We start from the raw sequence: 12,802 nt of genomic DNA, 5'->3' as shown, positions 1-12,802 counted from the left end.
AGCCTGATGAAGGGACCCTGTGTGGCCCTGAAAGTGCTTGTTCATGTGACAAGGAACTTCAATAAATGAAGCTTTTGCTATTCTAAAAGGACTGGTGTGCTGGTGACATTTCTACAATTTCCATACTGCCGAACACACATTCAAATCTGGTTTTATAAATCTCTGTTGTTAAAGCAGGCGCTCGTCCTACATCGTCGTTGATAAAGCAAAGGTTGTACAGATAATGTAAAATTCCAATTGTGATGTGTTTATTAAAGTGTATCAAAACCCAAGAACAAAAATCATAAATAGTACAGCGTGCCAATCCTTAGTTGTGATGGCTGTATCCGTCTTTGTTTTTCAGTATTTGTTCATCTGCATTTTCACCCGGTGATCCTGACAGTAACACACTTACTGTCGCAGGGTGACAACCATCACTCATGGTATTGTATCTACTGAGGAGCACCGTTGTCACCCTAGGAAAGGAGGTGTGTTAAGACTACAGAACACCTCCCCTTCTCTATAACATGAGGGGGGTTCTATTGTCCAGATATGAACAAGGCAGGGCTGCTTGTTTTAACACTGCAGAGTACCCAGGACTGCACAGGATTTCTGGCAGGATAAACAAGTAATTTTATACCTATTGAAAAGATATAACAAAACTCTTAGTAGTACATGTAACAGACCAAAAGGGAGCAAATAGGAAGCTCATTGATGGGTTTTACATTCAAACTATGGTGCAGCACAATTCAAGAATGCAGCACACAGTCTTAAAGTTGGCCTTATGCAACTTTATGCATATGCAAGTTTGATATGCAAACTGCAGTAACCCACAGCAGCATTTAAATAATATTCCCCAAAGGGTCAGTTCCCACAAAACCGATATTCTAATTTTTCATAGATGTAAAAGAGTGAAAGCGCTTAACAGATTCTTATATCCCTCTTATGGTGAGATCTCTCTACCTAAAGCTTACCTCTATGGGAAAAAAAGTACCATGCAGGAGAAAAGTAGTAAAGCGCTTTTACTTACCTGATCCCCGCTCCAGCAGACTTCTACGGCGGCGCCTGCAGCCTCTTTCTCCCTGCGCTCCAATGCTTGGAGGCCTACTGACATCATCACCTACAATGCAGGGCCTATAGCCCTGCATTATACATGAGAATGCTGAAGGACAATCCACAAGCTGGTGTGTAGGAAGGACAGGGAGAGCTCTGACTGCTCTCAGAGCTCAGTGCACAATTTCAGCATCCGTCAACTCTCACGCACACGTAGGAGTTATATGATCTTGGAGCAGTCAATCAAGATGGCCAAGATCCTGTACCAGGAAGAGGCTGAAAGGGGGACCTTGCAGGCGTCGCATCACTGGAGGGGAGGTGAATACAGTTCACCTCCCCTATATATAGTTGTGTGTGTCTGCACAGTGACTGTGGCCATTATAAGTTTCTCCCTCTTGGAGTTGAATATATTTTATATAAAGGTGAATGTAACAGGAGGATCTGGAAAACACAAAGGTTGGCAGGGAAACCCAAAACTCTCAGGTGGACAGGAAGAGAATTTAGAAATGACTGCAGTGAGAACCCACTTGGAGTATCAAAGACATATATAAAGACTTGGCCCACCATGTTCCATCTATGTCTAAAATATCAGTTTTGAGTAAACTGACACTTTATTGGAGGTGACAATGGAATGGAATGGCAGTAAAGGAGCATAAAAAATAAGGAGTTGTTGGTGAGGAATATACCAAAAAAGACAGACGCTTTAAACAAGTGATCTCAGTTTATCCAAAGCAATAAAAAAAGCCATCCCAAGAGTCCTGGATAGACTGCATGCTGTACCTATTCCTATATTTCACAGTCACTACAATGAACATAGGAGCACAGTTCTTACAATCAGCAGCCTATAGTGACATTAAATAAACATATAAAAATTGGCCGCTGTGTCTGCTGGCAGAGCCTGTATTAGGCAAGTCCTCATAACAGAGGAAAAAATGTCCATTAGACTGAAGTGTCATAGAGCGGTCAGAGCTTTGGCAGCTACTCTTCTTCCAAGAGGGAGTGTCAGGTCTGTGATCGCCAACACAATTTTAGGGCTTGATAAGGTGGAGACTTTAACCAACTCAGAAACCTTTAAAAGAGAAACGATAAACCAATTAGGAAATCAAATAATACAAGTTTACATTAATTTCTCTCATTTAATAATACATGGTTTGCTGCTAGTGTTTGTTAGTAGTGGGTTGTTACTTTGAGGTTATTATTTTATGAGGTTATTATAGGTTTTTATATTATGCGTGTGACCCTATCAGGTCTCACATTATGCACTGCAGCTTGTTGTCACCAGGAAAGAAAGTGAAAGGAAATGTAACATTTTAGAATTGTCACAAGAGCAGGAGTAGAAAGGAAATCATCCAAAAGGGAAACCTTCCAGGGGTGACTATGTTGGGATTCACCATGCTTTACAGAGCTTTCCTCATGTTTCCTGTTGTGTCTCCAGAACAGGAAGTTAGGAAAAATCTCCCCAGTACAAACATTTTTGTCTGGTGTTCTCATGTATTAAAGCTGAACTCCAGGTATAAAGTATTATGCATACTTACATTGGTGCAGCTTGGCCCAATTAAAGTATGTAATACCGGTATAATGCTTCATTGGACACTGAATATTCTGTAAAGCACTGTAATAACCTGAACTAGAACAGTGCTGGCCACGATCTTCTAGGTCCTGTACTGTGCGCTTCCCGTCTGGTCTGAACACAGAGGGGGTCGCTTTCTTGGCACAGCAGCCATTCAGGTAACGCCTAGCATTTTTATCAGTTAATACCAGGCGTTGTATGATTGGATGAGGGGTGACATTACAACCTGCCCCTTGGCCAAATAAAAAACGCCTGATCTTCATTAATAAAAAATACTAGAAGCTGTTATTTGAATGGTCACTGTGCCGAGGAAGCCATCCCCTGTGTTTTCAGAGCAGGAGGGAAGTCACTCAGAACAGCGCAGCACAAGACCCAGATGACCATGGCCAGCACTGTTCTAGCTCCCTCTATTACAGTGCTTTACAGAATATTCAGTGTCTGATCAGGTATGACATTACATACCTACATTGGGCCAATGTAACCATACATAGTATGAGCTTTAAACTTGTTAATTAATCAACTGTCTGTGTCACCTGTCAACATCCTCATGTATGAAACTGGCAGGTGTTAAAAGGACAACTTTCACTACTACAGGCTGCTTTACACAGTGACAGTTCATTTTCTTTCTGTACAAACCCCCGATTCCCAGACACAAACATAAAGGTGCCAGAGCCCTGACTGCATAAATATGTTGTTCCCAGTGTGTCCTGGCTAGTGCAGAATGCAGCATTGCCACTTTAATTGTGCAGATACAGTTCATATTTAACCTCATCAACGTTTACACTGAAAAGATGCAATAGTTTAGTATAGTTCCCTTTATTACCAGGATGCAGCTAGAGACATGAGACCGTATTCCCCAGAAGCTTTACAGACCATATAAAAGCCCACCTCAAACCACATTTTATTTTTATATTGGATAGGGTGGGTAAGGGTTAAACTAGCTGTCAAATCTTTATTGCTGTCTGTCCCATCCTATTCTAGTGACAACCATATTGAATCTGCCTGTCTGGACTGTGCTGGCATATCTCCATGATCAGTTGTGCATGGCTCTCTATCCCAACAAAGGGTTAAAGATCTCAAGACTTGGATAGTGAATTGTATGTTGATGCACTTTGAAAAAAATAGGTGTTTCCCGCACAGCGCGAACCAAGGCCGTGACCAATTCACGCTCCTGGACCATAAGGGTGGACCCCGACTCGTCGTCACTACCAGACTCCGCCTGAGAGGAGTCCCCCTGGTCGGGCTGTGCGGCCGCAGTAGAAATTTCCCCCTCTTCCGCAGAATCCCCAGAAAAGACCGATGAGGGGGCCGGCAGAACGCGCTTCCGTGGGGGGCGCTGCGTCAGCGCACGCTCCATGTGGGCCGCCCCTAGGCTGTAATTGGTCTTTAGTTTTTTTGTGCCTAGCGTCCTTCTCCTGCAGGTGGCGATATTACCCTACAGTACATGATCTCCGATCTGTTCCCTGTGTCCTTCAATGAACGGGAGAGAAAAGTCTCTAATTTTGTCTCCTTAAACAGGAACTCCAAGAATGAACAGAATTAACCCTTGCAGTGGGGCTACCCCCCGCACTGCAAGGGTTAACAGATGGTTCTGGTCTAGGGGCTTGATTGAAGAAGACACACCTAATCTTCAATCTCGTTTGACTGCTAGGCCGGTCCCTCGCAGCCTTTTCTCCCCTGGGCTCTGATGGTCTAAGCCCCGTTGACATTATCACATGGGCTATTCAATCTGAATTAAATGTGAGAATGTTGGACGTATCACAGCCGTAGAGAGGTGAACGCTGAGCGCTGCAGGACCGAGGATCAGGCAAGTACATCTTCTCCATTCCGACCCCTAGACCAAAACAAGAATTGAACCTTTGTATTGCCGGGGTAGCCCCACTGAAAGGGTTGATTTTCATAATAGCCGGAGTTCCTCTTTAACAAGCAGTGGTAGAATGTGGAGTGGACAGAAGGATTTGGGATTTAGTGACCCTTTTATCATCCATCCCTGCACCCCTTCTGCCCCCGACTATTCTTCAGACTGTCTCCGTACATAAGATCAAATGATGAGCTCTACAACACAGCAAACTCTGGGCCGGGGGATGACAAGCTCATTACACTTACAGACTTTATCTTGTCACGATTGACTGTACACTCAGTGAATCATTTTACAAGAGACCCCCATCACTCACCATGCTGAAAGGCATAAACTGCAGGATCCCGCCTTTCCCTCCTGGCTCAAGGCTCTCCACGCACTCCTCCATAAACCACTGCACAAACTGGGTGTGGGAGCCAGCTGTCCGCGCTCCCAGAATGGATGAGATCAATAGGAAAAGGTTGGCTGTGGGCAAGAAGAGGTGTTTACAGGAAGCGGTGGATTGTTATTTAGTAATGGAACAAGGAGCATTAAACACAGAAAATGAGTTGCACTATAACCCAATGCCATTTAGAGAAAAAAGCAAAATTCTGTTTTGAAAAGATGATCTTCTGCTACTTAATATTAAAATGAAACTCCCTTCAAATTAGAGCGCTGCTAAAATGGAAAAAAACTGTTCTCTAGTATCAAAAACACATCCATGTGTCTGTGTCCATCCCTTCCTCTACATAATTGCCATCACAACTTATGCTGGAGCAGAGTAGAGACGGTCCCCTCGGCATCATTGTAACTGTACTTTTTTTTATCTCCCGGATCACATGTACTCACCTTGGCACTCCAGTTGTGGAGAAATGACAACTCCCAGGAGGCATTGTAAAACTCTGACAGCCACAGGCATGACTCCCAGAGACAGAAGCATGATGGGATTTGCAGTTTCACCGCATCTGCAGTGCTGAGGTTGTCTATCCCTGTGCTAATGTATTAACTAGGGATGCACCAATACCGGTTTTTCAGTATTGAGTACAAGTACCGATATTTTGCTTCCGGTACTCGCCGATACTGAGTACCGATACCGGTGCTTCGGCTGGTATGGAGGCGGCTTTTCAGGCAATCAGGAAGCCGAGCGGCGAGTTATGACTAGCCACCTGACTTCCTGATTGCCCAGGAAACCGACTCCATGTTGTTTGGCCGCCTCAATTGTGATTGGCAGGGAAACCAGCTCCCCAGCCAATCAGCATCGAGCCGGCTTCCTGGCCAATCAGGAAGGCAGGCTACGAGTAATGAAATCTGCCTCTGACCGGAAGTCCTGGTGATTGTAGTTTTATCTAAAAAACAGAAAATGGCAATATTTTAAAAGAAAAAGATATATAAAAATATTCCACAGACCCAGAAATGTGGAATACTTCCAGCAGCTTTTCAATACATAGGCTGCCCTAAGTTAAGCATATAAACGCTTCCTTTACAGGTGACCCGGGTTGGTCCGTACCCGAGTTCATCCATAGTCACTAGCAGAGTATAAGAAGCTGCGGGAGCTGGGGCTAAAGTGAACCTGTTGCTCTGCCCTGGATGTGAGATTGACAGTCATTTATAACAATCTCTGGTGCTGTGGCAACCAACTAGAACCCCATAAAGGTCTATAGAAAGGTAATGTTCAATGTGTGATCTTACCCAACACTCTGTTTAATGGTTCTTTGGAGCTGATGTTGTGGATCTGCGAAGCGGAGAGAGAGCTGTTCATAGGGCGCTCTGCTGTCAGTGGAGAAGAGACATGTCATGTAACTTTAATACAAATATTACATTTAATAAAAGCAGTTTTGGGCCAGCATGCAATGCAAAAGGTTTAGAGGCAGAATCAAGTCACAAAATGTACAAGCTATGGCTACTTGTTCCTTTAGATCAGAAATAGGCAACCTCGGCACTCAATAGGCAATCATGTCAGTGGCTGTCGGAGTCTTGCATTGCATACCCCTGCTTTAGATTATAAATCTTATTATCTCTGGACATTTGATGGCACATCCAATAAATAAACTGTAAGTGAAAGGGGCTATTTAGAGGGATCACAAGACTCACTGGAGCTCAGTCTACATGAGTTTAACTTCCTTTACCCTTCTTTTTTGTCACCTGCTAATTCAGCAATCTGTGTCCTGGAATAGTATAAGGCATATTTAAATATTGCAGTATAAAGAGTAGTATTGATGGGCAAAGTGCAGAAAGCAAGTACCAGAAATAAGTTTCTGGATGGAGAACTCCTAGAATAATGGAATTTGCAGAATGATTTTCAAAGCCGAACTTAGGGAAAAATAAAAAATAAATACCCTTTCTATGAAGCCATGTCCCCCCTCAACTGCAAGGGTTAAATACTCATTAATGCCTAGGATACCAGTAAAAAGGACTTGCCTAACCCCTTCTCCCGCAGGCTTCCCCCACCATATAAGACTGGTCCCTCAAAGACTCTTTTCTAAGGTGCTCCGTGGGTTGTAGGCACTCTGACACCATTAAGTACACTGAAGGGCCACAAGTCCTATAGTGTACGTGAGGATGCCCTGGGCATAAATGAGTATTTAACCCCTGCTGTGCATAGGGAGCCCCACTGCAAGAGCATTTTCTTTTTCTCTGGAGTTCAGCTTTAAACAAGAAGCGTCTGAAATGAACAATTAAAATGAATTCCGTCTGTTTCCTCTTTCTCCAGTTTCTAATTCCCGGACACATTTTGTGCCTCTGCTCACAACCATTACTGAAGGAAAACACAGCTTACAGGCTTACAGAGGACATAAGCTTTGATTTAATCCTGGAAACTGATCTTTTTTCTGGTTCAGATTTGCTCAGCTACAACATCCTAAGAAGGAATGAAAATCCTAAGAAGTAATTCACTGACTCCATACCATGTCAATCATATACCGTCCTTCAACACTATTCAACACAGTATTTGCGCCGCAAGCCAGCAAAGAGGGCCTGCTGCTGCTGCACTGTAGCTCCTCAATATACAATTGTGTGGAATTCATACAACTCTTCAGAAGAAAATTTTAGGGGCCCAGTTATAATAGAGTGGATGTCACCAAACCACTCTCCATTATACTCTGCAGTATTACACTCAGGTCACAGCCTGTGTTTTATGGCCCATTACTAAAATGCAAACCGTGGTGGGGTGTCTGCAGTGTCCTACAGAGTTCTCTCTGCTTAATGCAGAAAGAACTCTGTGAATGGAGGAGAGCTAATCACATGACATTGACAGATCACATGGCCAAGCTATCCTCTCAGTTTTTCAATCTTTACTCATTTTAATAGCACGGCACGGGTTTCTGAATCTTGGAGCCTGCGGCGCACTGAGCTCATTTGTAAAGCAACCCCGCTGAGGCTTATAAACTGTATGTGCTGTTTTTATTTTTTTTTGAAGCCATATCGCTTCATTTAAATGGATCACTAAATCTGATTTTTTTTTTTTTATTTGAATGTAAGATTTTATTAAAAAATTACTATTTAATTTGTTGAGTCTAACATACTAGACAAATAAAACCTAAATGCTTGGGTATCCTATCAGTCAGTAACACAACCTTCAAAGGTTGAGAAAACTTATAAAGAACATAATTATTCCTAACCCTTGCGGTGGAACTACGCCTGCACTGCAAGGGTTAAGTGCTCATTTTTTATACCTTCTATTCATTCAGTATTGAACCCCACTGCCTCCTCTCCGCTCTCACTGATCCATCACTGACTCCCCAAGTGCCAACTCTCCACTCTTATTCTCCACCAGTGACCCCCATTGCCTTCTCTCTTCTTCTTCTTCTTGGCTTATCTCATTGCCTCGTCTTCATCCCACTTCTCAGTCACTAACCCCCCATTGCTTACTCTCCCCTTCCATTCCTCCATAACAGACCTCCATTGCCTCTTCTCCCTTTCTTTTCTTTCATCACTCCTCTGTGTGTGAATTCTCCTTTCCCACTCCTCCATCACTGCATCCTCTCCCTTTCCACGCCTCCATTACTGATCCCCACTGCCTCATCTTCCACTAACCCCCACGTCCTCCTCCCCCTTGCCACACCAATGTGACCCCCACTGCATCCTAAGTGTGTTATTTTGCTTTTGATGTACGTCAATAAATAGACGTAATCGATTTACTATTGGAGTGCCGGTGTCTATTTCTTTTCCCCACTGCATCCTCTCCCTTCTTGATCTTCCATTCATGGTTCCCACTGTCAACTCTCTCCTCCCTCCCATTCCTGTATCATTTATCTGCACAGTCTCTTCTCAGTAATGCATTTTGTTAGACCCCAGCTCAGACATCTTTTGCAATAATGAAATTGAGGAAATAGTCCCTTTGTATTAAAACATGTGTTAAAACATTTTACTCACACAAAAAGAAAAATGTTATTTGATTAGAAATGTTCAAATGTTTGAATAAGAGCATGCATCTGTCATCTCAATTTTTGTTTGTAAATTAGAAACAGATTTATTCGGCTATTTCTTCAGCTTAGTAAGGATGAGTGCTAGGCAATCCTGTATTTTATAGTGACAACTCACTATATACACATTACCAACTTTATCTTGCTTTTGCACATGTATCTGGCTCACTTGTTCTATGGACAGAATGTTTGGGGTTTTTTTTTAGATCCAGACCACATCCTGGCCTAATATAATACCTTAACGTGAGGACCCCAAGTCACACAGGAAGTCTGCAACATGATGAATTTCCAGGATTGCAGCACCATTCAATGAGTAGCAGTGCTGAAATCGTGATGAGATTTGGTCTCCAGGATCAAATTTCCTTTAAGGTAACCGAATGACGTACAACTGGAAACCTTTTGAACATGTCAGATCATGGTGACAAAAAAGGAGAAATGGAACCTTACAGTCTCTTTCTAAGAAAGAGAGGCTGAAGGAAGTTAGCAAATCATTTTGGGAACTCTATTTGCAGCTTTTTTATGCCACGTAGGAGTATCTCAACCGTTAGATATGGATGAGCCAGCATTTTTAGACAAAAATACAGAAGGAGCCCGTGCTCCTTGTAATGTGTCAAATGGAACAGGAAATGCTCTTATGTAAAGATGACCAAGTTCCTAAAGTTTCCCACACATGGCTTGAATTTCTGCTGAGTCCTGCTGACTCAAGCAGTGCGTGGCTCTTTTGGCACTCTTCAGTCTGCAGTCACTGTTGGACAAATTATTGGGTATTTTGACAGTAGCACATCTGCAGCTGTCAGAATACAATAGCCCAGCAGGGGAGATTCCCCCATAGCATGGAAGGGGTAACCAAGTGTTATTTTTTTTCTTTCTTTCAGCTTTACACTTGGAGAATGCCTTTGACCAATTCTTTTTTTTATCCTTAAGTTTATTTTCAACGCATCACTTGGAGGCTCCAAATTACCCAATGCAGTCAAGCTTGACTGCATACTTTCGCAAGATCATTACAACTGGACTCAGTAATCATACAGAGAATTGACTGAGTAGGCATAGCATCATTAACAGATTAAATGTGTACAAAATAAAAATATATATGCAGTACATCTCTGCAATACATGGATATTTCCCTATGTTTTGAATCTCTAAAAATGCTTCAAGTACAGGTAAAATACCTGCTAATCTGCTAGATATCCAATGTGCATAGAACTGCCTGTTTGAGCTGACGGCATAGTGCCCCTGCTGCACTGAAATTCCAAAAAGTGCTGCAAACCCTGCCCAATTTTCTGCAGGGCTACTGAACACCTCTTCGACTTCACAAAGAAAGAAGCCAGCGAGACAAAAATTGGCCTGCCACCCCTACTGTTGGCCACACAAGCAACTGGCTGATTGCCTGAATTATCAGTTGGAACAATATATCAAACTCAAGATATGACAGCTGCAGCCCAAATGTACCAAAACAGCCAAATATCATCCCTTATCTATTGGATTATATTTAATTAGTCAGATACAAAATAAAATGGCTGAAACATGAAGTAAACAAAGGAAAACTGAGAGAAACCGATAACTTCATTATCCCCTCTACTCAACAAGCACTAGCGGCTACTGTAATGAAAGACATTATTGGAAATCCTATTAGATTGCCACTTCCATAGCTAAATAGGTCTTAAAGTATCTGTAAACCCAATCCTGAAAATCTTATATAAGTTTAAGGTAACACTGACTTAATTTCTGAGGTAATTTTCTATATTTTTTAAATCTGCCTCTTTAAAAAAAAAACAAAAAACACCTGCTGATGCTGTCATGAAGGTCCTTGTTCAGGCGCTTCCTGTTATAAGGTGACAACTGTTGGAATTCTGATGGAGGCGACAAGTGACCACTCCTTAAAAGCATGGTCCACTGTTATCACTGTCAAGAACCCAGCCTTTGCGAAATGCCATTCAGCCATCACTGGGTGCATGTAGACAGGAAGTGGCTACAGGAGAGCAGCAGTACAAATATGCAACAAATTTAGGGGAGCTTTGACCTTTTTGCACAGCGTCCAGCCTTTCCATGGTGCTGTTCAGGCCATCCACCAAGACCAATGGAAACAAATGGCGCTAATCCAGAAAAGGACAGCTACCGCCACAGCTGCAGGACCTAGTGTGAAGGTAGTACTCCAATGTGAAAGGGGGCCCTCCTTTCACTTTAGAGTACTACCATCACATCAGGTGCTCCTGATGTGAAAGGATGGGGCTCATGATGTGAAAGGGGGTGTGCTCCTGATTTGAAGGGGGGAATCCTACGTTTTGGCATTGAGTCCCCTCTTAAAATTCATTACACTGGGGTGTCACAAGATTTTACATATTTTTAAAGGGTGCTGTGACTGAAAAAAGGTTGAGAAACGCTGAGTTAGAGGATGAGGTTAAAGTTGAACTCCGGGGAAAGTACAAAACTAGTCTTGCAGTGGGGCTACCCCCACTTTTAGGTTTTCTGCAGCAAATTATAACATAACAAACTATTTGCGATATAGCCATCAGTGATTACTGTAACATGTTACAGTGATCAGTTGAGACGTTAGTGACTGGGATCTCAGCTGTCAACGAGTCCTGGTAGATACAGCGGCAGGCATGCTCCCAGTGCAAATACTAGAACACAAGGTACACCCTATAAAATAAAGTCCTGCAGGCCTTATGTACTGGGCCCAGGTCTTCAACTGTTTAAGACTGAAAAATCACATTTTTAATGTGAAAGAGGAAAATGAGTAAGACATAGTCAGAATTACTATGAAAACTATCATGCCTGTATAAAGTACAGCATCATGTTATGACGGTTTTCTGCTTGGCAGCCCTTCTGGGTAAGGATGCCAAGAGAAAATAAGTAAAGTTTTTCCCCCGAGGGAAATTTTCTGCAGATGGGTGTGTCAGGCTCCATCACCAGGACATTGTGCAAAATGCATAACTGAAACACCGGCAAAAGGATTCAAATTAAACAAACCACTCCTTTCCCCAACCTAGGATAGATTATGAACAGTGTTTGCATAATTCCTTCTTAAAACGACCCTGTCACTATAGAAAACCTAAGCCAAGCTATACCAGTAAAAGAACAGAGCAAATACCTTTCCTGCTACTTGTGCTGCTGAATGCTGCTCTGATCCAGAGAAATATTCATGTAAACTCCACGTGACAATTGAAACTTCCGGGAGCTCTCCCTGGCTTCTTCAGTTCCATGCATTACAGGATACAGTAGTAATGTGGAGGTCAGTAGAAGGAACCAGTAAGAGCTGCAGGGGGATATAGGAGATAGATACTCCCGTAGTGTTGGTTTCCCTTTGGACTTCACATGAAGACTTATTGGGATTGGAGTAGTGTTGATCAGAATAGGTGAGAATTTACAAAGTACATGTACAGGTATGGCATTAATAGGAACTTACTAGAACAAAATATTAAAGGAAATACTTGAATATTTAAGGAACAACAGTGCGATCCCTGATAAAGTGTTGCTGGCTGTGTTGGACAGACTAAAACTCAATCATGGAAATAAAATGATTCCCATAAGTAGAGGTGAGCTCAGTCTGGCTGAGTTCACCCAAGCCCGCTCCAAACTGTATCCACCACCCCATCCTCAATCAGTGTTGGTGGTTGCGGCGGGGGGCATTCTCTGCCCCTTTGTGACGTATAGTTGTGAGGAGGAGAATCTACCTTTCCGCAATTGATTGGAACGAGAGGAGGGGGTGGCGGTAACAGTTTTGAGTTTCCCCTATAATAAATGATAAAACATTTATTATTACCCAATAATAAATAGCCGCAGATGGGCTAGCGGATCCCGGGATTGAAGCTGAGGGGTTAGGAGGGGGGCGGCGGCAGCAGACGAGGGGGGGAGCACACACCAGCACATATACACGATCGGCTGGCTATAGAGCCGCCGATCGGGTATATGTTAAACAGCCGGTAACAGCTCTATGCATTG

At 42.9% G+C, this 12,802-nt stretch overlaps 1 protein-coding gene across 3 annotated transcripts in view; it reads right to left on the bottom strand.

Annotated features, from left to right (window-relative positions):
- Nucleotides 1-1,739: 1,739 nt before the first annotated feature.
- MED24 (mediator complex subunit 24) overlaps nucleotides 1,740-12,802 on the bottom strand; it is a 54,900-nt gene continuing 43,837 nt past the window's right edge. For 2 of the 3 annotated variants that reach the window (XM_018564495.1, XM_018564496.1), the window contains exons 24-26: nucleotides 6,129-6,209; nucleotides 4,777-4,925; nucleotides 1,740-2,101 (exon numbers count right to left, since the gene is read on the bottom strand). In XM_018564495.1, coding sequence (XP_018419997.1) covers nucleotides 1,985-2,101; nucleotides 4,777-4,925; nucleotides 6,129-6,209 — 347 coding nt within the window. In that variant the 3' untranslated portion in view covers nucleotides 1,740-1,984. The remainder of the gene's footprint in view (nucleotides 2,102-4,776; nucleotides 4,926-6,128; nucleotides 6,210-12,802) is intronic. The other variant, XM_018564498.1, reaches the window with a different exon arrangement.

This window comes from Nanorana parkeri, unplaced genomic scaffold (genome assembly GCF_000935625.1).
Source record: "Nanorana parkeri isolate BGI_ZX_2015 unplaced genomic scaffold, ASM93562v1 scaffold756, whole genome shotgun sequence".
NCBI lineage: Eukaryota > Metazoa > Chordata > Amphibia > Anura > Dicroglossidae > Nanorana > Nanorana parkeri.
The sequence above is the reverse complement of the archived record's forward strand: the minus strand, read 5'-3'. Positions and strand labels throughout refer to the sequence as shown.